This window comes from Orcinus orca, chromosome 11 (assembly GCF_937001465.1).
Source record: "Orcinus orca chromosome 11, mOrcOrc1.1, whole genome shotgun sequence".
NCBI lineage: Eukaryota > Metazoa > Chordata > Mammalia > Artiodactyla > Delphinidae > Orcinus > Orcinus orca.
The window spans coordinates 49,569,594-49,596,163 of NC_064569.1; the positions used below are offsets into that span (position 1 = coordinate 49,569,594).

At 33.4% G+C, this 26,570-nt stretch overlaps 1 protein-coding gene across 7 annotated transcripts in view; it reads left to right on the forward strand.

Moving 5' to 3' along the window:
* USP15 (ubiquitin specific peptidase 15) overlaps positions 1-26,570 on the forward strand; it is a 692,408-nt gene that overhangs the window by 658,459 nt on the left and 7,379 nt on the right. For 4 of the 7 annotated variants that reach the window (XM_049693967.1, XM_004276581.2, XM_004276582.3 and 1 more), the window contains 12 exons: positions 9,598-9,771; positions 11,467-11,625; positions 11,705-11,929; positions 19,264-19,347; positions 19,438-19,532; positions 19,630-19,821; positions 20,724-20,839; positions 21,022-21,294; positions 21,673-21,743; positions 22,092-22,207; positions 22,826-22,975; positions 24,961-25,064. In XM_049693967.1, coding sequence (XP_049549924.1) covers positions 9,598-9,771; positions 11,467-11,625; positions 11,705-11,929; positions 19,264-19,347; positions 19,438-19,532; positions 19,630-19,821; positions 20,724-20,839; positions 21,022-21,294; positions 21,673-21,743; positions 22,092-22,207; positions 22,826-22,975; positions 24,961-25,064 — 1,759 coding nt within the window. Of the gene's footprint in view, positions 1-3,352; positions 3,499-9,597; positions 9,772-11,466; positions 11,626-11,704; positions 11,930-19,263; positions 19,348-19,437; positions 19,533-19,629; positions 19,822-20,723; positions 20,840-21,021; positions 21,295-21,672; positions 21,744-22,075; positions 22,208-22,825; positions 22,976-24,960; positions 25,065-26,570 lie in introns of those variants that run through there. The other 3 variants (XM_033440525.2, XR_007469967.1, XM_033440526.2) reach the window with 3 other exon arrangements.

Here is a 26,570-nt window from a genome sequence, read left to right on the forward strand (position 1 = left end):
AATTCATCTAACTCATCTCTTTGTTCCATCATTTATCCTCTTCTAATCCATTTAGTACACTCCTCCCAGAGTCAGTTTTTAAAAGCAAATACCTCCTTGCTTAAAACTCATTTCCAGGACTTCCTTGGTGGTACAGTGGTTAAGAATCCGCCTGCCAATACAGGGGACACGGGTTCGAGCCCTGGTCCAGGAAGATCCCACATGCCACAGAGCAGCTAAGCCCATGCACCACAACTACTGAGCCTGCACTCTAGAGCCTGCGTGCCACAACTACTGAAGCCTGCTCGCCTGGAGCCCCCTCACCCCCACTGGGAAAGCCCACACAGCAACGAAGACCCAACGCAGACAAAAATTAATTAATTAATTTTTTAAAAAAACCTCATTTCCTATCACCTAAAGGATAAAATCCAAACCGGACCCTACCTAGCTCTTTAACCAAAACTAAAAGTTCTTGGAATTCATTAAGTTTCAAATCTCTTTATATATAAAATGTTACCTCTTCCCTAGTTGCCTTTCACACACACACATGCATGCATGCACACACACATACAAACACACACACACCCCTTTTCCTCTATCTCTTCTGGACAAATACCTACTACACAGTAAGAATCATGAAATTAGAGGCTATCTTTGGTTTTCTTTTATATCCCCAATGTTTGGTATAATGCCACATAATAGTAACTACATTAGAACAGTGTTTCTCACAGTGTTTGGATGAGACAGTGCAGGTCAACAATAAAATAACTATAGAAATTAAGCATAAGTGAGTGATCCAGAACTTTTATAGCAGTTAGGTTAGTTTCATATCTATTAAATCTAATAATTTTAAAATGGGTCTTTCTTTTCTGTATGTTATTTCTTCATTTTTCTAGTGGTTCATTTTTATTTTCTAAAAAACTTTATAGAAGTATCAGTCTGTGACAGTTTGAAAATATAAAAAGATACTAGTCCTTCCACATAGATGATTTGAGAAGCACTGCATTAGGAAAATTTACCTGAAATATTTAGTACTTGACCTGTACCAGATTAATGATATTTCTGGAGCTGTCTGAATGTCAAAGAGCACAATAATTTTTAAAAGAATTATAGCTTTTAATATATATATTTACTTCTTGCAAAGACCTACCAATTTATATAAAGTCTAATAAACACTACAGCTTATGTTCTGCCGATGTAGCCAGTCTGATAGTACTTGAATTGGGCTGCCATGTTAATCACAGCTTGGCAGAACATACCCTACTACTCTGCAAATTGTTTCTTGAACGATTTCACAGTGAATGGCATGAAAACATTTTAGAACAGTATTTCTGTATTTCTAGTCTCTTAACATAATGGTCTTCTGTTCTTAATATTTGTTGAGTGATTAATCAAATAAATTTAAAGTTCTCTTTTATTATGAAAATAATTAGAAACCTTCATAGTTATGTTATCACATAGTCCTTAAATTTCTGTTTCAACTCAGCCTTGTCAATTATGGGCCTAGTGTAATGAAATGATGCAGAGAAGTATATGACTTGGTAGTTCTTTCAAAGAATGTAGTAAGTCAGTTAAACTTTCTAAAAAAATTCTGCTGTCCCTTTCTTTATGCCTTAGCAGGATAACTAAAAGATGAACAAATCACATAATTCTTAATACTAATTTATTCGAAAATGTTTCTTTACTGAATATTATGTTCAGGGAACTGAACAAAACTTTAAAACACTTGTTTTTTCTTAAAACCTTTCACTATCTTGCTTGCTTAAAATATTGGCATTTATTTCATTGTGAGCCAGTTTTAAATTATTAATAGGGTAATTAATAGGTAATTAATAAGCTACTAAACATTAAAATTGAACTAATAAACTTTAGTTCTTTAAAATAAATATAACTTATGCTAATATTTATTAATGTTATTAGAACCATTTAGCTTAAGCATGCTTCCCATAAACTGAATATCTAAACATAAAAATCATTCAATAAATAGCCTGTTACTTAAAAAAAAAAATTAAACAATTGCTGTTACAATCTAGTAGTTTTAAAGCATCATACAACTACCTAAGCTTACCTTAGCATCAATTGTTGATCTAATCATTATCCCAGAAACTTTCAAATTTCTCTCTATTGCAAGTGGATCTTCTATCCAGTTTCTACTTTTAGCTTTTAATATGAAAAAATCACTGGTCTTTATATAATCATGTTTTTTTAAGCGTGACATCTCTAGTTATAGGACTTACTCACTGCAAGTAACAGGGTAGTCCTTTTGACAAAATTTTCCTTCCTCAATCCCATAGATGAGGAGGGGATAGGCATTGACATTTCTTTGCTAGCCAAAAGGTTTCCCATTAGTTCTCATACTTCCCAAGCTTTCATAATAATTCTTAATTAAATTCAAGTAGCGTGTGAAGAGAGATTAAATAGAATTTGAAGAAGGGGTGACAGCAGGGACTTTAAATGAAGTTTAATTTTATTCATGTGCAAAGCATAGTGACCAGATTAATGATAAACATGAAAATGTTACAACATCTTTGTCCAATTCAAAAATACTGCCTTTAGAACTACTTTATGTAAAATTTCAATATTTTAAGTCAAGTGTATGGCACTTCTCTCTTCACTAACTAGGTGGGAGAGGGAAGAAAACATAAAGTTTTTAAAACTAAATAAATAAAAAGAAAGTTATATCCACTTATATTTTACTTACACAAATTTGTTCTTTAAAGAAAGCTTGAAGAGAGAATGGAAATGTAAAGCAAAATAGAGCTATAGTTGTATTTGTTTTCCTAAAATATATGGAGAAACTTCAGAATTGATCTCAAATATAATGAGATTTGCCTTCCCTAGGAAAAAAAAAATAAAACATGAAGTGTCTTAAAAATATCTCATTTTCCAAACCTCCGTGGTGAGGGGCCAGGCTTATATTTGTAGTTCTTCATTGTAAAAGTCTACGTCATAGTTTTCTGTCTTATCCACAACTTTTTTACAGAATTTGAGCCAGTATCCCAGTTTTAATAAAATGCTTTGGAGTTATACAGTACCTTTTTAGAACGTTTATACTCTTGTCATGACGAATTGAAAAATAACATGACAAATTCGAAAATTCTTTATCCATCTAATCTTAAAATCCAAAATAAGATATTTGGGGGAATTCTAAGATTACTTTAACCATGGATTACTTTAGGTTTTATTTTTTAAATCATAAGAAAATAAAATGGTTTCCTCATTTTAGATTGGGTTTTTAGTATTGGTCAGTTTGAAAGTGTAGCTACTTTAAGAGTTGTGAGTGGCGTTACATTTTGATCAGTTACAGAATGAGTTACACAACTCAAAGGCTTTAGGTAATCAAAAATTAAGTTTGTTTTCTTTCCTGTTCTAGTTACCGGTTTACTAAAATAGTGAGCATACATGATCACTTGAAAATTGGGCTTCTGGAGCACCTGAACAGAAAGGGAGTGGTTCATATTCAGCATTACAAAAGACAACTTTCTCTTTTTGAAGGGGATTACTTTGACTATTTTCCAGGTACTGGGGAAATTCCAGATTCATTACAAGTTATTGGGATGGCTATTAATTATTCATTTCCTAAAATATGTTGATTATAGACTTGAGATTTGGTTATATAGTAGAACTTTATTTCAATTCATCAATTTTTTAAAAATATATAGAAGTTTATAGTGAAATACAAAATTGAGACTCTTACATGAGTCACTCTTTCAAAGAACTCGAGAAACATCAGTCTTACTGATCAGAACATATTTAATGGAAGAACTTTTTGAAAGTAATGTAAGAGGAATAGGATTTTTGCATGTGTATGTAAGGAAAAGTTATGTACAAAACATTGTAGTCTTTCCTGGAATGAGAGAGAATCATACTTCACATAATACTCCAATTTTAGGATGTTGGGTTAAGGGCAGAAATTTATAACCAGAGAGTTTTTCATAGATAATTAATACTTTATAAAATAGTCCAATGGTATATGCATTCTTTTTAAAAAAGTTCTTCATGGTGACAGTGATTAAAGGTCTTTATACATTGAGCCATATAGAATGTCCACTGGATGAGATACTTGATTATTTAGAAGAATTTTTTTAAGAATTGTGGTGTCTAGTTCCAGGTTGATTTGGGAAAAAGAGTCTTCATGAAAATATATTACCAAATATTTTTCTTTCACATATCTTTTACTTATATGGATTTATCTTGACAGTTATTTTTTGGAGTATTCACAATAGTTATTTTTCCTTCATTAGGAAAGCCTCTTTAGGCATTATTTGGACTTTATTTTTGAATTTGTAGGACTTTAAACAGGTTATAGTTATATAACAGGGTGCAATTCAGATCTTAGTCAAGTGTTTTCCCAGTGTTCTCAGTCTCTAAGGACTGATTTACTGTATAAGTTTTTATTCATTTATCACACCTTTATTACGGTATGTGCCAGGCATTGTGCTAGATGCTAAGTTACAAAGGTGAATAAGACATGGACTCTGCTCTCAAGATAAGGACAGTCTAAGTGAGTTCAAGGTACAGCATTAGTCCAGAAGAAGGAATGTTAGTTCTTCCTTGAGGTGCTGAGATGTTAAGATGAGTTTTAAAGAATAAATAGGAATTTCTTACAGGGGAAGAATGTTCTAAGAAGGGGAGGAGTACATGCTAAGGCTCAGTCTTAATAGGTTAAACTAAGGAATATATCTTAAGACCCCTTATTCAAATTCACATTCAAGAATACTCTTACTTGCAATTTCCATTTTAAATGCATATGTGAGCACAAGTAGAGAACTACAAAGCCATTTTGAGGAACAGATACATTTGCTCACAAAACGATTGGCTTGCACATAATACACCATTCTCATCATTCCTCATGGATCAACATCTTTTCATGCTAGCTTATATCCTCAACCTTCCAGTTAACCAGCTGTGAAGATGCTGTATCACAAAGTCTAAATTAATGAATGCCAAAAGTCTACCATACACTAAATATGAAATTTTAGTATTTCATATTACCATATACTAAATGTGAAATTTAGTTTTTTAATCCTTAGATCTTCAAATGCTCTTGTCAGTTTTGCACACTATTAACTTGCCTAAGGATCATAAAAATCATTTAAATAAATAATTTGCCTAGTTAACAAGTGCATTTGCCTGTTAATGTAGCTTTTTTACTTTTTCTCTCTTGCATCAAGAATTGAAACTACTAGTACAGAATCTTTTTCTTCAGTCTGATTATTGCTTTATTTTTAACATGGTATTTGACAGAATTCTACCCAATATTAGGACCAACTCTAGACACAATTGTCATACAAACAAAATGTGGCTTGAGATACGTGTTTTATGATCAGTCACATTACTTCATATATGGACCTCATTTTTTTGGTGATGACTTGTAAGAGGTAGTTCTTAAACTATGAAAGTGTTGGCATTTGTCAGTGTCAGGCAGTTGAAATCAAATGAATTAACAGGTGAAGCTCAAAATAGCCTATGACTATTAGAATGTCACAAAACTCATAAGTAGCTATAAAAATAACATACTAACATGGTTTATATAATCCTTTTTACTTTTATCATACATTCATATATATTCTCAGGTTTTGTGGGGGGGTTTTTATTCTCAGTTTTTGCTAAGAAAACCATGTATGTTAAGGATGAGGGTTTTTTTTTTTTTTTTTTTTTTGCAGTTCAGGAAACATTGAGAATAAGAGATATATCCACATAGGCACAACATATGTTGTATGATTTCTAGTCCATATTACATTACTGGAGTAAAGTATCATGAGTTAAAAAGGACATTTCCTATGTCTACATATGTAGGACTTCTAATATATATATATATGCCTTAAGAAAGGAATTGTTCTGGAACAGTCCCAATCAGATAGGAAAGTGATGTTTTTATAATAGAAGAATCTTTGAGAGAAATGCTTCAGAACTCTGGTTATAGTTTTTATTATTGAACTAATGAAAGTTATCTTTATTCTTTAAAACATTGTATTTAATGGCAGCCAGTCCAGGTATCCAATTTTCTTGTAATTGTCGAAGATGTTCATGTTTCTAAGATAGCCTCATGTTAAAAGATTGAATAATGAGTTGCATAAATTAAAAATCAAGCTGTATTATGACCAAATTTAAGAAATGGGCTTCTTTCTTCTACCAGAATGATGGCATTGAATACTGATGTCACCTGGAGGAAATATTTTAGTTGTTTGAGCTTTATTACAATAGTTCCTTGAAATTTATACCAAAAGAGAACTTTTAATGTTTAACTGGTTTTCATATTATTTCAAGAATATAGTGACTCCTATAATAACATTATATTCAAGGTGAAGGAGAAAATTATGGTATTTTCAAGATGAGGAAAAAAAGTCTAACATCAGTTTAGTTTTTAAACTATTATGATCTATGTAGTAGAACAGTTAAACTGGCTATTGAATTTCTGTATTTGTGTTTCAGAAAATTTTTAGAAAAATTAAGGTTGTGAGTTCCTTAAAACATTATGTTCAGCAAATAAGATGCTTTGGGGGACCATTTAGGATTTAATAGTTTACATTTAAATATAAAGTTTATCTCAAAATATATTGGTTATGATATCTTGACAGGAAATACAGGCAGTTACTTACTAAGACTATTTGTGCTTTGTTGTTTAGTTTGTTATCAGTGAATTATAATCAGCTTCAAACTGGCATGAGTCACTATGAAAATAAGCACTGGTCTCTGTGTCATTGACTTTTTAAAAATCCAAGTAGAGGCCCACTACAAAGCAGATGGTAGATTAAATGAAAGTCAAACAAAAGGGGACCAGGGAGTTTTTAATAGGTGCTGTCTTTTTGGATTTAGTATTCAGGTAGAAGTGCTTGAAGAAACTTTTGAAATTATTCATTACAAGCAAAAATATTTTTGCCTTACTTTGTGATATATCATTCAACAAAATTTGAGTACTCTGTGCCAAACATTGAAAGAAAAGAGTTAAAAAAAAGAAGAAGAAGAAATGGAGGATAAATACATTAGTAAATATAGGCAAAAAACATTTTAACTAAGCATGCATTTATTGTATACATGCTAAATGCCAAGGGACATTGTGCTCAGTGCTAGAGACATGAATTTAAAGGATATCATGATTCCTGCTCTCGTGGAAGTCTCAGTCTATTTGGCAAGACAGACAACCTAAAAATTAAAGTTACACTATATTATAAAATAAATGCTGTAATAAAAGTAAGCACTAAGCAATAAGAAAACATACAGGAGGAAACGCTATAAGGGAACCTGGGAATCCTTCCCAGACAGGATACCTGAATGGTTTAGTAGAAGTTAGTAAGGCAAAGAAGGTATATTTCATATAAGTAGAGTAATGAGAACTTAAAAAGTGAGAGAATGCATGGAGGTCAAAGAACCACAAGTAATCAAATAAGGCTGGGATGGAAGTTTTTTTGTTTTTTGTTTTTTTAAAGGTATTTTATTGACAAGGGATGAGGCTAAATAGATGGGCAAAAGACAGACCCTTCTAAAGATTTGAAATTTTAATCTGAAATTGCTATTAAAGGATTTGTAGCAAGGAAGTGACATAATTAAGTCATAAATTTTAGTGACAAATTTTAGAAAGATCACTCTGGATGCTATGGAAAGCTAAAAAGATTTTCAATTATATTTGGAAGCTCTTTGCAAGATAAGGATAAACATGAATAATTAGGTAAAAACAAAGCTCAAGAATTATTCATGTTTGCACAACTTGATTTTTTGAAGTGTTTAAACGGTAAAGCATTAGGTTCTTTATATAATTGTTACACGCAGTAGTAGAATATTATATTCTTAGTATAACCCTGAGCTGATCAAATATAAGGATTTGAAAACTAATTAATAATTGTTGTAAATGCTGTCTGACCTCCAGTTTGCCTCATCGACTATTTAGTGTTGGTCCTTTTTGTACTAAATGAGATGATACTGCTAAGTGATGGCATTTATGCCCTGTGTAGTCATGGTGTATTCTAGGTTGCCTGGCCCTACCTCCAGTGCTGGGTTTATAATTAAAATGACATATATTACAAAAAGAAAAGAGAAAATGAAACTCAGAAGGCCTGTAAGATTATGAAAGTTTGAGATATAAAAGGAATTAAGAGGAAAGGTAGAAAAAAAGTCCCTTCCCTAATTACTTCCTACACTGTAGCTTACCTCTTGTTCACATAAAATATTTTACTGTTGAAAAAGACATGTAAATAACTTTACAGGCTGTATAGCCCACCTCAAACATTTTTTAACTGTTGATAATATTTTTATTGCCTAAGAATAATACAATAACAAGTTCCATGATATTATAAAGGGTTCTCCCTTTTACCTTGAGGTAGGGGCCAGACTACCAGTTTGGACAGTATTATTTTTATTAGAAAATTCCAAAATAGATATCATAGTTACATGAGTACACATAAATTGATTTATAATTGAAACCACAAAATATAATGCCGTAATCTATTTTTAAGAATTGAATATGCTTAATTTTGGAGTTTTAGCCAAACAGTATATGACATATAGTCATAGTTTATAGCATCCAAGTTATCAGCATGAACTCAGCAGGCTGAACCTTTCATAGTTACCAAAACTATTTAACTTATTCCATATGAGTGGTAAGCAAGCTTTGAAAAACTTTTATTTCCATTAATATAAGTCTGAACTGTCATAAGAACAGGTTTCTACTACTCTATGTGCAAGCAACTAGCTTCACTTAAGGCACTTTGTCACTTTACTCCAAGACAAATATCTTCCTGCAGCCAAAAAAAAGTTAACCTATATGACCGTATGTCTGTGTCAGTCATTACATGTTCTAATTAATGGCTCTAGACATCTACTTGATAAAGTAATATTCGGTTCAAAATGAAGTCACATTTTATGGTATTATCAACTTAAAAAATTATTTCATCTTGAGATAAAATATTGTGGAAAAACTACCTCCGCCGTCTATTTTATTTTAAATCCTAAATTATTTAATTCAAAATGGAACAGAGCTGGAGAATTAATTTATTCATAATTTTAATCTTGCCATAAAGGAAAGTTGGATTGTTGTGTTATTAAAGAAGAGCTAGAAGAAGTAAGAACACAGCCAGAGTTCACATAAAAGTTTGTTTTCTGAGGTTCAGCTGATCTGTACTCTCCCTTCTAAAAATGGTTGATCCAAAAGGAAAGTTTAGAAGGCTGCACTTTCATGATAAGGCACTGACAATGGAAGCAGTAAATACCTCTTTAAAGTTCATTTCTTGCTTGCCCTCTGTCTCAGTTTTTACCTACTTAGGCTAATTTGCAGATGCCTGGGACGATTAGACAATCCATAATTTCTACCAGTCAAGTAAAAGAAGGAAAGAAAATTCTGAGCTTCTCTCCCAGTTAACCAGTAGTTTGCTGTGGTTAAAATTAATGCAGATTTTACAGCAACAAATATTAGCGTTTTCATTTACTATAAGTAATTGACTTGAAATTTGGGAAATGAATAGTTGAGTACATCATTTGAGTGCTTATTTGATCAGTTACTTATTAGTGCAAGAGGCCATCATGTAAATTTTTTGCTGTATATTATCACTTTGTTTCTCTCTACATTTTAACATGTTTAATGTGTGGTTTCTTTTACTTGAAAATATATTTTATTCTTTGCAGTGTTTGAGCAATACACCTCCACTTACTGAATATTTCCTGAATGATAAGTATCAAGAAGAACTGAATTTTGACAATCCCTTAGGAATGAGAGGTGAAATAGCTAAATCTTATGCTGAATTGATCAAGCAAATGTGGTCTGGAAAATTTAGCTACGTCACACCAAGAGCCTTTAAGGTTAGTATGGTAAATACATTTTCAACAAGGCCTATATCACACCCAAGAGGACAAAAATCTTTGGGAAAGGGGTAAAAAATCATAGCTTACAATGGTTTGTGGCCCTCCAAAGGGACTCAGCACATAAATACATACACAGCATATATGGTATTAAATTTTCAGGGTGGGGCACATAATAGATGATTAATTTAAACTGTCCAAAAAGAGTTCTGGAGGTTGGTAAAGGAAATAATGAAATAAAGTTTGAGAAACACTGGTATGGTTCAAAATGACTACAGACAGCAGTGAGCATTTGCAGATTGTTTTAGAATACAGCACATCTCTAAGAAACCTATATAAATATTTTATACAAATGTAAAGACTAAATTTGGGCATGTCATTAAACTCTAAGAACTCTATTTTGCGAGTCATTATTGGTTTGAAAAATTATTGAAATGAAACTGGTCTGCAAAGTGAGCACTAAATATTAATTAAATATATTTTCAATATAATTCTTAAACTTCTATGTTTTTTCTTATTTGTGAGGTAGTTAATTCTTAGAATCAAAATCTCAAGTAATTTAGTTTGTCATTCAAATAAGAATTGAACTGAAATTTAGCTTTATATTGTTGAAGTTTTCCTAATTAATTATATGGGTGAGATTTATGAGATTTTAAACGTTTGAAGAAAATAAGCAGTTTTCAACCGTTTTTTTGTTTGTTTTTTTTTTTGTGGTACGCGGGCCTCTCACTGTTGTGTCCTCTCTCGTTGCGGAGCACAGGCTCCAGACGCGCAGGCTCAGTGGCCATGGCTCATGGGCCCAGCCGCCCCGCGGCATGTGGGATCTTCCCGAACCGGGGCACGAACCCATGTCCCCCGCATCGGCAGGTGGACTCTCAACCACTGTGCCACCAGGGAAGCCCTCGACCGTTTTTTATACAACTTAAATGATGTTCATATAGAACATGGACTGGGCCACATTTTATTAACTATGTACTAGTTCTTAAAAAATAAAAGACAAATCAAAAGAAGTCCTGCATTTATCTTCCTTAACTTTCCAAACTTAGGACAAACTAGTTCAGACAAGTCATTTCTCAACCCTTATCCGTGATTCCAATTAGTTTCATTTTACAAGATGTTCTCAATTATGTGTAAATAGGTCCTTGATATCTGACTTTTTTCTTTTGCATTTCTTTTCAGTCTCATCAAAAAAATACTTAGCACTGCAAAGACTAGGAAAATTATATATGAACATGAATATTCTTTTTATCTCTATGAGATTTATCCTCTCTTTACACACAAAATTAAAATGAGAGCATTGTACTTTTTTTTTTTTTGCATTGTACTTTTTTCAAGTGACCCAGAAATGTTACTGAATTTTAAGTCTTTAGTGTTTCCCAATCTTTCGTACAAAACTATACCATATTTTCTCAATGTTCTCTCCTTAGGTCAGCATTTCTTTTCTATTTTACAGATTAGTTATCATTATTAAAATATTTTTAGATATGTAATTCTTTACATGTATTTATCCATATGTAATTATCATATCTGCATATGACTGCAAAAGCGCCACAAGTTGATTTGAGTGTTACACATAAATTTTAGGAAGTAGGTGAATTCACAAATATGGAATCTGTGAATAATGAAAATTGACTATATATTTTTTAAATCAATCTTGTCCCTAGAACTGATTTTATAGTTTTGCTTCTCTTACAGACACAGGTAGGACGTTTTGCACCTCAGTTCTCTGGATACCAGCAACAAGACTGTCAAGAACTATTAGCTTTCCTATTAGATGGACTACATGAGGATTTGAATAGAATTAGGAAAAAACCATATATACAGTTAAAAGATGCTGATGGAAGACCAGATAAGGTAAATTTAACCATATTATTGTCACCATTGTTATAATAATGTGGTATCTCTTTGTAATATGTGTCTGTTTTCCTTACAGGTAGTTGCTGAAGAAGCCTGGGAAAACCATTTAAAAAGAAATGATTCTATCATAGTAGATATATTTCATGGCCTTTTTAAATCAACTTTAGTTTGTCCTGAATGTGCTAAGATTTCAGTAACATTTGATCCTTTTTGTTACTTGACACTTCCATTGCCCATGAAAAAGGAACGTACCTTGGAAGTTTATTTAGTTAGAATGGATCCACTTACGAAACCTATGCAGGTAGGAAGTGATTAATTTCTTTGCATTTGTTATTTTTAAAAAAGATTAGTGTTGAGTCCTTATGCCTCAAGTACAATTCGATAATAAGCTGTTTTGCATAAGAGATTTTTATACACTAATTAGTACAACTTTTCAGAACCTTGAAAGGGTGAGGGATGTGTAAAGTACCATTATTTGTCGTGTAAAAACAAAATTCTCAAAGACTTTTTCTTATCAAAGAAAAATGAGAGGTGGTTTGATTTTACAGTATTGGTATGAATATTAGCTTACAAAGATTAATAACATAGTAATTTCCCAGTTTTCCAACTTGAACTTTCTTTAATTTTCATTGTAATATTTTTCCTACTGGCTGTTGGAAGAGAAACTAATACTTGCTATACATTTTGATTCATATAATGATAAGATAATGGTATATTTATTTTTTTAACATCTTTATTGGAGTATAATTGCTTCACAATGTTGTGTTAGTTTCTGCTGTATAACAAAGTGAATCAGTTATATGTATACATATATCCCCATATCCCCTCTGTCTTGCATCTCATTCCCACCCTGCCTATCCCACCCCTCTAGGTGGTCACAAAGCACCAAGCTGATCTCCCTGTGCGATGCAGCTGCTTCCCACTAGCTATCTATTTTACATTTGGTAGTGTATATATGTCAGTGCTACTCTCTCACTTCATCCCAGCTTACCCTTTGCCCTCCCTGTGTCCTCAGGTCCATTCTGTACATCTGCATCTTTATTCCTGTCCTGCCCCTGCCTTTTTTTTTTTTTTGATTCCATATATATGTGTTAGCATACAGAATTTGTTTTTCTCTTTCTGACTTACTTCGCTCTGTATGACAGACTCTAGGACCATCCACCTCACTACAAATAACTCAATTTCATTTCTTTTTATGGCTGAGTAATATTCCATTGTATATATGCGCCACATCTTCTTTATCCATTCACCTGTCGATGGACACTTAGGTTGCTTCCATGTCCTGGCTATTGTAAATAGTGCTGCAGTGAATATTGTGGTACATGACTCTTTTTGAATTATGGTTTTCTCAGGGTATATGCCCAGTAGTGGGATTGCTGGGTTGTACTGTAGTTCTATTTTTAGTTTTTTAAGGAACCTCCATAGTGGCTGTATCAATTTACATTCCCACCAAGAGTGCAAGAGAGTTCCCTTTTCTCCACACCCTCTGAGGCATTTATTGTTTGTAGATTTTTTGATGATGGCCATTCTGACTGGTGTGAGGTGATACCTCATTGTAGTTTTGATTTGCATTTCTCTAATGATTAGTGATGTTGAGCATTCTTTCATGTGTTTGTTGGCAATCTGTATATCTTCTTTGGAGAAATGTCTATTTAGATCTTCTGTCCATTTTTGGATTGGGTTGTTTGTTTTTTTGTATTGAGCTGCCTGAGCTGCTTGTATATTTTGGAGATTAATCCTTTGTCAGTTGCTTCATTTGCAAATATTTTCTCCCATTCTGAGGATTGTCTTTTTGTCTTGTTTATGATTTCCTTTGCTATGCAAAAGCTGTAAAGTTTCATTAGGTCCCATTTGTTTATTTTTGTTTTTATTTCCATTTCTCTAGGAGGAGGGTCAAAAGGATCTTGCTGTGATTTATGTCATAGAGTGTTCTGCCTGTGTTTTCCTCCAAGAGTTTTATAGTGTCTGAGCTTATATTTAGGTCTTTAATCCATTTTGAGTTTATTTTTGGGTATGGTAGTAGGGAGTGTTCTAACTTCATTCTTTTACATGTAGCTGTCCAGTTTTCCCAGCACCACTTATTGAAGAGGCTGTCTTTTCTCCATTGTATACTCTTGCCTCCTTTATCAAAGATAAGGTGACCATATGTGGGTGGATTTATCTCTGGGCTTTCTATCCTGTTCCATTGATCTGTATTGCTGTTTTTGTGCCAGAACCATACTGTCTTGATTACTGTAGCTTTGTAATATAGTCTGAAGTCAGGGAGCCTGATTCCTCCAGCTCCGTTTTTCTTTCTCAAGATTGCTTTTGGCTATTCAGGGTCTTTTGTGTTTCCATACAAATTGTGAAATTTTTTGTTCTAGTTCTGTGAAAAATGTCCTTGGTAGTTTGTTAGGGATTGCACTGAATCTGTAGATTGCTTTAGATAGTAGAGTCATTTTCACCATGTTGATTCTTCCCATCCAAGAACATGGTATATCTCTCCATCTGTTTGTATCATCTTTAATTTCTTTTCATCAGTGTCTTATAGTCTTCTGCATATAGGTCTTTTGCCTCCTTAGACAGGTTTATTCCTAGGTATTTTATTCTTTTTGTTGCAGTGATAAATGGGAGTGTTTCCTTAATTGCTCTTTCAGATTTTTCATTATTAGTGTATAGGAATGCAAGAGATTTCTGTGCATTAATTTTGTATCCTGCTACTTTACCAAATTCATTGATTAGCTCTAGTAGTCTTCTGGTAGCATCTTTAGGACTCTTTGTATAGTTTCATGTCATCTTCAAATAGTGACAGTTTTACTTCTTCTTTTCCAATTTGGATTCCTTTTATTTCTTTGTCTTTGTTTGTTTGCTGTGGCTAAAGCTTCCAAAACTATGTTGAATAATAGTGGCGAGAGTGGGCAACCTTGCCTTGTTCCTGATCTTAGAGGAAATGGTTTCGATAATGGTATATTCAAATACCTGTAATTTTTAGGCATCTTAAGAACCTGGAAAAGAAGTGGAAATTTAGTTAGGCTAAAAATACTTGTTTCAATAATGTTCTAATCTTTTAACAGTTTAGGTTATCAAATAACACTTAGTCTATGCAAGAGCCCTGTCTTAGACCTTAATATCAGTTGTCTGCCTGATTCCATTGCCTAGTGTTATAATTGGATTATTTTATATTTTATGGAGCAAAACACTATATTTTCTCCCTTTATTAATCAGTTAATCGTTTTCTGATGCTTGACCCTCCCTAATAAAAGTATTTCGTTCCTTTTCTTCCTTCTGTTACCCTAATTTCTATTATAGCACTTACCAAATTTTATTATGACCTTTGGTTTACTTTAACTTTTGTCCCCAGACCATGAATTCTTTGAAGAAAAGGACTTTGTATATCTTTGTATTTCCAACCCTCATGACTTAGAAGTGTTCAAAAATTTTATTCATTCAAATGGGCACCTACTGACTGTAAAGCTCTGGTAAACAAAACAGACATAGTTCCAACTTTAGAAGATTCTTTACTAAAGATCTTAGTTTAGGGTTCCAGCCAGAAGTGCAGTTTGTTAGAGCCTGTTAGTCGTATTAGTCTGCTCGGGCTGTCATAACAAAATACCATAGACTGAAGGACTTAAGCAACAGAAATTTATTTCCCCACAGTTCTGGAGGCTAGAAGTCTAAGACAAGAGAGCCAGCCTGGTGGTTTCTAGTGCAGACTCTTCCTCACTTACAGATGGCCGCCTCCTCTGCTGTGTCCTCACAGGGCAGGGAGAGAGACTGGGAGCACAAGCTTTCTGGTGTCTCTTCTTACAAGGATGCTAATCACATCATGAGGCCCCCACCTTCATGATCTTATCTAAATCTCTCAAAGGTTCCATCTCCAAATACCATCACATTGGTTGTCAGGGCTTCACATAGGAATTTTGAGATGACAGAATTCAGTCCATAGCAGTGTTCATGAAATCTTTATGAAAAGTATGCTTTGAACAAAATTGTCATCGTGCCATTCATTTAGTGGAAGTGTTTGGGTTTACTGTCAACAGGGCACAGAATACGAAGTATTCATAAAAATATAGTACTTTCATCCAAAATAATTAAAGTTGGTAGAGACTAGTCATGTACTCAGTTATGCAGATTTCACCCATTTCTTTTGCTATTTATCTATTTGCTTCATGAACTCATTGAACCTGGTATCTTCATGTCAGTATTTCATCCAGCAGTGCTGAGAATATTTTAGAGAATAAGAGAGACATGGCACTTGCCCTTATCCATGAGCAAGGTTAATAAATACCTGCTTTTATTTTTGGCCAGGGGCATATATGTTCACATGTCTAAAATCACATCCTTTAGATACTCACTTATTCACTTGTTTGGAAGTATAGGATTTTTAACATTCTTTTCAATGGAGAGAAGGTATAGCAATACTAAACTACATCCTTAACTTCTCTAGTTTGTAACTTTACAAATATATGCCAGTGAGTATAATGGAATAAGAGAGGAGCATAAAAAATGAGTAAAAATTTATTGCAACATAAAATAAATGTACTCTATTTCTCTATACTCATTTGTTAAAGATAGTACTTTCCCATGCCAATAATATAACATCTATTATGTAGAAGCAAATTGAAATCAAATTACAGATTAACCTGGAAAGTATGTGTTGAATGGTCTTCTGTAATTTGGGTTATAAATTATTTTTCCAGCAATGTGAATTTCACTAATTTACCTCTTTTCTCACTTGGTGACCAGAAACATAAATTTGTGGAGGTTAGAGCCGTGATCAGCACAGAGGAATTGTGATTTTTTTTTCCTCTTGGAGACAGTAACAACTCAAATACAAAATGATCACCTCATTAACACTGTGCTTTAACCAGCTCTAGAGGAAAAGAGAATTAGCTAGGTTAGCCCACTTGATGAGTTTTCCCATCACTGAAGGTGATTTGAGTCATGGAAGTTTATTTGTAATTGTGTTGAACATGTGTTATGTATTGGACTCACATACTGTGCAAGATGCTGGAAGTACAAGGGTGTTCCTAGTCATTGTTCTCAAGAAGCTTTTCATACAGTGTGAAAAGTGCTCTGACAGGGTGCTGTAGGGATATACAGAAGGAATAACCTACCCAAAGTGGTGATGATGCCTTTGCTGAATCCTGAAGGGTGATTAGGTTTTAAAATTAATCACATGAAAGTTGGGAATAAAGTATTATATAGAACAAGAGAGTGACACGTACAAAGGGCTGAAGGCAAAAGAGAATGTGGCCCACTTCTGGAAACTACAAGCAGATAATATGGTAAGCAGAAGCTAGATCACAAAGAACGTTGATGCTTTCATAGGAAGTTTGGACTTCATCCTAAAAGACTAAAGGAGCCATTAAAGTGTATTAAGTATAAAGAGATTGTGTGGTCAGATTTGTATTTCAGAAAAAACATTCTGGCTAGTGCAGAGATTGGATTGGATGGGCTTAGATCAGATGTACTAAGACCAGGTAGGAGGTTTTTGCAGTGAGGAGATGACAGAGGACAAGGGCTTGAACTCTTAAGCTAAGTGTCAGGATGGCAGTCAGATAGAAGAACCAGTTGAATATAGGAGTTGAAAATGTATTAAGAGTATTCAAGTTTATTGAATTGGAAAACTGAGAGAGAATGGTACTATTTGTTTTAATGGGAGATATAGGAAGAAAGGTTTAAGAAGAAACCTATTTTAGTATTGGATATGTTGGCCTAACATGACCTAAATCCGTGTTTAGTATTGGACAAGTTGAGATTCATGAGGAAAATTTAGGAGAGATATCAATAAGCCTTGACTTTATGTATGTAAACTAGAGGAGAGAGGTCTGTGCTTGAGATATAAATTGGGTGGTGAGCTCTATGAAGATGGTAGTGAATGTCTTAGAAGGATGAGATCACCCAAATGATCATCTAAATCAGAACTGTTTTAAAAAAAAAAAGGGCCATATTAATAATTATACCAGGACATCAGGCTAAGCTAGGACTCGCCAAAGCAAACTGGGATATATTGTCACCTAGTCTAAGGAAAGCATATAGAATCAAGAAGGCTGAGGATAAAACTCTGAAGGATAATGCTAGAGGATAGTTCTTTACTCAAAAGAAGGTGTGACCAGGACATTAAAGAATAAGAAGTGTAGTGTCAGAGGGAGAGGAAAATTTTGAAGGAGGCAGTGGTCAGCAGTAATGCTGCAGAGAGTTCAATAAAGTAAGGACTGGTAAAGATTTGGTTAAATGATAGTATTGACAGCCTTGGTAACAGGTTAAATAAAGAGGTGAAGGCAAAAGCCAGGAGTGGATAAATAAGTGAATGAGAGATAAAGAAGTTACGATAGTCAGTGTAGACATTACTTTACAAGGTTATTTATAAAGCAGAGGAGAAAGGGAGATAATTAGTGGAAAATTATTAGAAAACAGTGAGAGACTGTTTTGTTTTTTGAGACTTGTATACAGTTCAGTGCTTTTATAAGTCAAGATAAAATGAAATAAAGGATAATTGCTGGGCTTATGTTCTAGAGCAGCGGTCCCCAGCCTTTTTAGCACCAGGGACCGGTTTCATGGAAGACAGGTTTTCCACGGAATGGAGGCAAGGGTGGGATGGGGTGGGGGATGGCTCAGGCAGTAATGTGAGCGATGGGGAGTGATGGGGAGCGATGGGGAGCGGCAGAGGAAGCTTCGCTCGCTCACCTCCTGCTGTGCAGCCTGGTTCCTAACAGGCTGCAGAACAGTGCTGGTCTGCGGCCCGGGGGTTGGGGACCCCTGTTCTAGAGGAGGCAGAAAAGGATAGATACCAGTGTTAGCCTTGAATGGGGAAGAGTAACACCTGATTCTCTTTCCTTGTGTCAAAAGAGACAGAGAAAAGGACCTTTTAGACTCAAGTTTGTAAGGGGAACAGTAAGTTGGAGATTTTCCTATCCAGTAGCCTATATTTTTCTCAGTGAAATAGGTATTCTGCTGATAGTGAGGGGAGAAGTGGTAAAATTAAAAGCCTAAGAAATGGTGAAGATTTTGAATAGTTATTGAGAAAAATAAGAGAATAAGCAAATAAAGGCTACACAGAAGAATTTCTGGCTGGTGTTGAAGGATCAGCTGAGATTGAGCACTCTGAGTCTGTAGTACACCAGTCTCTGAAGTTGAGCAGTTTACTCCAGCAATCTAAACAACTCTGAGAAAGTATAGCAGGAATAAAACTGAATAACAAAGTAAAGTTTTTGCAATGAGTGGTTAAAGGGATGAATCATGGGGGTGGAAGGGCATGGACATAGTAGGGAGCTGATAAACTAGGAGAAAATTGAGAATTAGAAGGACTAGATATCTCAGTGCAAGCCAAGAATAGGAAAGAATGAGTTTCCAGGAAAAGTAAATAGTGATTAAACAGTTAAGAGTCTAAGATGTCAGAAGTGGTGCAGGAGATGGCAAGGTCCAGGAAGTGAACTACAGTTGAAGCAAGTGTAGGTCTTTGAATTGAGGAGTCAGGGAACAATAAGATAAACCATCCATGTGGACTTTGTCACCCAGGATGATGCCAAGATTGGAGACAAGACACAGTGAGCCAGATGCCACCGTGAATGTGAGGAAGCAACCAAAAGGTCCATCTCACCTAGTGAATATTTTCCAAAGTAATAAATGTATTAATTTTTTTTTGTTTTTTAGTACAAAGTGGTTGTCCCCAAAATTGGAAACATACTTGATCTTTGTACAGCGTTGTCTGCTTTGTCAGGAGTACCTGCAGATAAGGTAGGATGTTCCTGGGTTTAAAGTATGTACGTTGGAATTTAGTTTTTCACTGTTGTAAAACCAGCTTAATAGAAATTTATTTCCTTTTAGATGATAGTTACTGATATATACAATCATAGATTTCACAGAATATTTGCAATGGATGAAAACCTTAGTAGTATTATGGAACGGGATGATATTTATGTGTAAGTATGAAATCTATTGTGCAAATATTACTTGAGAAAAAATTGAAAAGAAATATCATAAAATTTTCAGAGTTTATAGTCAATTTTATCCTTGTAGGTTTGAGATTAACATCAATAGAACAGAAGATACAGAGCATGTGATTATTCCTGTTTGCCTGAGAGAAAAATTTAGACACTCAAGTTACACCCACCATACTGGTTCTTCACTTTTTGGTCAGCCTTTTCTTATGGCTGTACCACGAAACAACACTGAAGATAAACTCTATAATCTTCTGCTTGTGAGAATGTGGTAAGTGCCAAACAAGTCTACATTAACAAAATAAAATACTAAATAGCTAATAAAGGTAAACATGCAAGGTACTATCAGAATATAATTAGTTGTCTGTATTATTTCAGCTTTGTTTAGATGGGTAGCAACGTAAGAAATCACATTAATCCAGTTTCTTGATCATGTAAACCACATTACTGAGGTAATTTTAAACCCAGGAAGCATAAATTCTTTTAGTTGTTTTACACCAAAAGTTTACAGTTGGAAGAAAATAGGAATTTATCATGTTTGCACTCTGAAATCATAACAAATGTCATGTGCTTCATTTCTTTATACACCGTGCTCATACTGATAACAAGAACTCATACTAATAAATATTTTTATTTAAAAGGATAAACTTTCATGGTTGATCCTTTTGCAAGGCAACACCTTTTTGTTTTCCTAAAACCTTGATTTGAATTATAACGTAATCAAGAATGCCATTTGCTCCCTTTCTTTTATCCTTTATAGCTAACATATTTAGTTTTCTTTCTTGCATACCTATTTTAATATTGTAGTCCCATAAACCATACATAAAGATGACATTATAAACTATAAGTGGTCTTAGCAATAATATATATATATCATCTAAATGAGGATCTTTATAAAATAATTTTATGTCAAGAAATTATTTGCCACAAACTTTTAACATATAAAAGAAAGATGTTAAAACCCTAAAAGTAACAAATTAACTTATTTTTATAAAGACAGCCAAACACAAATGATTACAGTATCATATCTTGAGTTTGAATTTATCATTGAATCCACTAATGACCACTGTTAATTGTATTTAGAGATTTTGTTTTATTAAAAGAATGAAAAACTTTTTTTTAAGTTTTTGCCTTTATAGAACTGAACTTGTTTGATTTCTGATTTTATTTAAGCCGATATGTCAAAATATCTACTGACTCTGAAGAAACCGAAGGATCCCTACACTGCTGTAAGGACCAAAATATTAATGGGAATGGCCCAAATGGCATACATGAAGAAGGCTCACCAAGTAAGACTTCCCTATTAAATTGTAAAAACTTTTCACTTGGGTTATTGCTGCAGAGAAAAATTAAGAGGATGGGGATTAAGGAACTAAACAATATTTGCAAGCCTGGGAAAAACAGTGTTAGTATTAATAAGTTTTAAATGTAACATTGGGTTTATTTAAAGATTTCTAATATCTAATTTTAGGTGAAATGGAAACAGATGAGCCAGATGATGAATCCAGCCAGGATCAAGAACTTCCCTCTGAGAATGAAAACAGTCAGTCTGAAGATTCAGTTGGAGGAGATAATGATTCTGAAAATGGATTATGTACTGAGGAAACTTGCAAAGGTCAACTCATGGGACACAAAAAACGATTGTTTACATTCCAGTTCAACAACTTAGGCAATACTGATATCAACTACATCAAAGATGATACCAGGCATATAAGATTTGATGATAGGCAGCTTAGGCTAGATGGTAAGTATTTGTGGAAAATGGCTTAAACACTAAACTTGAGCGCGTGTTACTTTTTTTAGGTGAAACCATGAAATTCAACACTATCATGAAAAATAACATTTATGTATCTATCTACATTTTTAAATGAAAAGCCTTCATTTCTAAGTATACTAAAACACATGTCGGTGTTTATTAAATGAAGGTTGGACTTATGCTTAAGTTTTTTTTAGCTCTAAAGTATCTTAATGGCTTGGAAACAGCTATTTACCCTGATCACCTAGTGCAAGTAGAAGAGACTGCTATTTGTTTATTCTGGTATATATCTTAACATTAAAATATATTCGTTTTTAACATTAAGGCATATTAAATCTTAAAGAAAAAATATGTTTTCCACCTTAGAAAGATCTTTTCTTGCTTTGGATTGGGATCCTGATTTGAAAAAAAGATATTTTGATGAAAATGCTGCTGAGGTAAGTCATCAATCATTCCTTCTTTATCTTTCCCTGTTGATCACACTGTTTGTTACACTCTTTTGCTTCTACCAGCTATGTTTATTTTGCAGTAAAAAATTGGTTATGTGCTAAAAGAGAAAAGGCTTGTTGGTTTTGAAACTGCTTTCTGTTTAAACTTCCTGGTTGTCCATATAGGTGTGTATACAGGAATTATTAGAAGTGTAGTGTAAATCTCAGCTGAAATATGCTTTGATTTTTTTTTTGAGAACATTTAGGAGTTTTTCATTACTATTCATAGTAATATGGTATCACTAAAATGAGTTTTGTTTCATTTGTTTTCTTAACTCAAGAAATACTTCTCTTTAGGATTTTGAAAAACATGAAAGTGTGGAATACAAACCTCCTAAAAAACCCTTTGTGAAATTAAAAGATTGCATTGAGCTTTTTACAACAAAAGAAAAGCTGGGTGCTGAAGATCCCTGGTAAGAGACAATATTAAATAATTGTTTCTAATTATTTTTTAAGGATTTATACTGAGGTATGTGGTACATCAAATTGAAAAAGTGATAATTAAATTCCCTTTGATATTTTTAACAATAAGCATTTCTTTATCTGCTAATAATGTATTAAGAGGGATGAAAATGTCTTTAAAAGTATTATTATAATGTTAAGCTTTAATTTTGTTACTATATTTTCCATAATAGCCATTTTACTGTGAATAATTAATTTTAGTTACATTTTCCCAAGAACTTTTAGCTGTGCAGCTATTTCAAGAGAAGCTTTTTTAGGAAAATCACAATATGTTTTGTGGTATTACTAATTCCATTAGAGTCCAGAAGTTTTGAGATTTTTCTAATGCCTGTATCTCAGCACAGTTTTATAATACATCCATGTCTTTTTAGCATACTGTAATGTAAATAATCTAGCCCTCATTATTTCTTTGAATACTTATTTACATATTCATTTTTAATAGTTAAATCTATTTGGAAAATCTATTGATGATAAAAATAGAAGTTCCTATCTGTTATATATTAGGCATTACCTAATATTACCTCTAACATTATCTCTAACAAGCTTTAAATATTTCTCTTTATTTTTAGGTATTGTCCAAATTGTAAAGAACATCAGCAAGCCACAAAGAAATTAGATTTATGGTCCCTGCCTCCAGTACTTGTGGTACATCTCAAGCGATTTTCTTACAGTCGATACATGAGAGACAAGTTGGATACCTTAGTTGATTTTCCTATCAAGTAAGTTCTGATTGTGCTTCATAAACATTGGGCACCTCTAGCTTTTTTTTAGACATTAGGTAACTTTGCACACAAATTTTAGGGGGTTGTTTTTTTTTTTGTCTATTTACTTTTACATATAGTTGACTTTAAATATTATATTGGTTTCATGTGTACAGCATAGTGATTTGATGTTTTTATACCTTACACAGCATACAAAATTATTATAATACTACTGACTATATTTTCTGTGCTACATACTAAGTCTCTTTGACTTATTTTATAACTAGTAGTTTGTACCTCTTAATCCCCTTCACCTTTTTCACCCATCCCCCCACCTTCTTCCCTCTGGCAACCACCAGTTTGTTCTCTGTATCTGTGAGTCTGTTTCTGTTTTGTTATATTTGCTCGTTTGTTTTTTTAGCGTCCAATCTCAGTTTTTGAGTGTATTTTTGGGTACTTCTGACAATTTGTATGGATCGGTAACAATTTTTATTCCTTCTTAAGAGATCTTTCAAAGATCAAAGAGAAAATATATTTTTTAAAAAAACAGAGTAAGACTCTTTCTATGTTACATTATCTTATGAGTTCACTGGCCCTGTTTATAAATCTAAGATACTTCATGGGATCTTAGTGATTTTCTTTTTCCCAGGACTTATTTCATCATTAATCCTCAATTATTTCTAAATGATTTTTTAAAAAGACTAATGTGAAAACAGAATAATGGAATTGCTTAGAAGGAGGATGATGCAGTAGTGTAGTAAGTCATCCCTATTGCCATCCTTCAGTATTCTTATTGCAGCATCCAGAGTATGACATCCTATTTGTAAAAATGTGTAAAGAAGTCTGGAGACAGCATCTTGGTAGCCTTTTTTGTTTTTCTTTTAAGCTTTCACTAAACATAATTGAGAATTCAGAAGGACAAAAAGGGAATAGTGTATCTTCATTCATGGAGTCCAGGACTTTATCACACGCTATCTTGTGACAAGAACATGCTACTCTCCCATTTCGCTAAAAAAAAATTGGTAGTATTCTTTCATATTTCATGATATTTGTGCACCAAATTTACTTAATACAGTTAGTAAGTAAACAAATACTGAAGGCAGGTGTGTGTGCATGCAGAGGTGATTAGAAGGAAATAGGTGATGTAATATTGAAAACATTCTTTGGATTGCTTATTCTAATTGGTGTTTATAAATTTAAAATTGAAAACGTTTTGCAATTATAGAACAAAAAATGCTAATTTTCTCTTTAACAAAACAAAATTATGAGCCATCAAAGTTTTCAAGAATACAGCATTTTGAAAATGTGAGTACAAGATGAAACAAAAGTAATGATAAGCTAGGACCTTTTAGAGCTGTATTTGAAATTTAGAATCATAATTGCTTTTTAATTATGTAAGTACAAGAAGAATAACCAGAAATAATGATAAGCTATAAAATGGTCATATTCCAGTTTCATGCATGCTAGATTATATAAACAGTGGGTTGTATTGCAGAGAATGTTACCCGTTTAGGTTACAGAGGTCATCAAAACCTGAAAAATATAGAATAGATATTGGGGTTATATTTAAATATATACTTATATTTAAATTATGATAAAATTTCTAAAAAAGTTGTTTTTCACTGTCCCTTTATTCTTCCTTAAATAAATCATTTCTGAAAATGACTTTAAAAAATAAAAGAACCCAAATGGTAAATGGTGATGTCTGTATTTCCTCATATACTAAGAGAGAAATGTATTAGCATGAAAACATTAATCTGAATAACTACAATCATTGGAGAATTTTTAAATTCTCAATCCCTAAGAAAATTTTTGCCAAAACATTCAAATCTCAAGGGTATTTATATAATTTGTTTTATAAAGTTATTTGGCTCTTAGTAATTTCTTTAGTGAGATAGATGGGAATATACTTAAATGAGAGTCAAACAACACTGACAAAGGAGAGTAGAATTCATTACATTTAGGGAAAAACATAAAACTAACTTGATCTCTTTTTTAAACAGTGATTTGGATATGTCGGAATTCCTAATTAACCCAAATGCAGGTCCTTGCCGCTATAATTTGATTGCTGTTTCCAACCACTATGGAGGGATGGGAGGAGGACACTGTAAGTTGATAGTTTACCGTTTCACTAAAATCATGGTGTTTGATAACTCCAGACTTTTTTCCTTAAGGTATTTATTACTTCTTAAAGGGAAAATGTGAGATGTGTCTTACATATAGTAGTGATTCAATAGATATTGATTAATGAATGAATCAGCTTTTGAACCTTTTTTTTTTTAACATCAAGAGTAGAGGATTGAGTTAATCATACTCCATAGTTCAAAGCACAGGAAATCACTGGTCCATTCAGAGCTCCTGTCCTTCCCCATTCTCCTTCCCCTTCCGTTTCTAACTTGTTTGATGTATGAGCTCTCCTGAATCGTGCATCATTGTTAATTTACATGATTGTTACTCTGCTGTGGATCTTACTTTTCTCTCTTGACACTTAAGACTTCTCCATATTACTTTGTGTCAATTTAATTCATTGCTTCTAACCACTCATGATTTATATATCTACCATATTTTATTTCTCTATTCGCTTCATGGTGGACATCCAAATTACCTTTAACTTTCTACCACCACAAGAGCAATAAACATCATTATGGTCTCCTACGTGAGAATTTCATTGAGCTACATACCCAGATGTAAGATTGCTGGGTTATAGAGTAAAGTACTGTGAGATGGCTCTCCAGGACGGTTATATCAGTCTGTGCTCTCCAATTGATAGGTTTTTCTGTTGAACCAGCATTGCATTCTGGGATAAATCCTAGTCTTGAAGTATTTTTTAGTATACCCAGTTGGATTTGGTTAGCTGATTTTATTTAGGATTGTTAAAATTTAATTCATAAATGAAATGATACTGCAATTTTTTTATATTGTTCTTACTTTGGAATCAAGATTACAGTCTAGCCTAATGAAACAGGCTGGGATACTTTACACTTTTTCTATTTCCTGGGGCAGCTAGTATAATATAGGAATTAACTATTCATGAAAGTCTAGTAGAATTCACCTGTAAAACTATCTGGGCTTTACAGTCATAAATTTTTCTATTTATGTCATGCTTACTGAAGTATATTCAGTTTTCTTTTTCCAAAATGTGTACATTTTGGCATTCTCCATTTTTCTAAAAATATATGTTTTCCAATATATTTGAGAGTAGTTGTTTGTAATACTCTTGTGCTGTATTTTTTTTTTTTTTTTTTTTTTTTTTTTTGCGTTACGCGGGCCTTTCACTGTTGTGGCCTCTCCCGTTGCGGAGCACAGGCTCCGGACGCACAGGCTCAGCGGCCATGGGTCACAGGCCCAGCCGCTCCGCGGCATGTGGGATCTTCCCGGACCGGGGCACGAACCTATGTCCCCTGCATTGGCAGGCAGACTCTCAACCACTGTGCCACCAGGGAAGCCCTTGTGCTGTATTTTTGTCCCTTTTTTGTTCTTTTCTGTCTTGTCAAAGAATTAGCTTTCTATTTTATTACATTTTTCTTATTGTTATACATGTATGTATTCTATCTCATTGATTTCTTCTCTTCCCTTTGATATATTTTTCTTCTTGTTAATTTGGGTTTGCTCT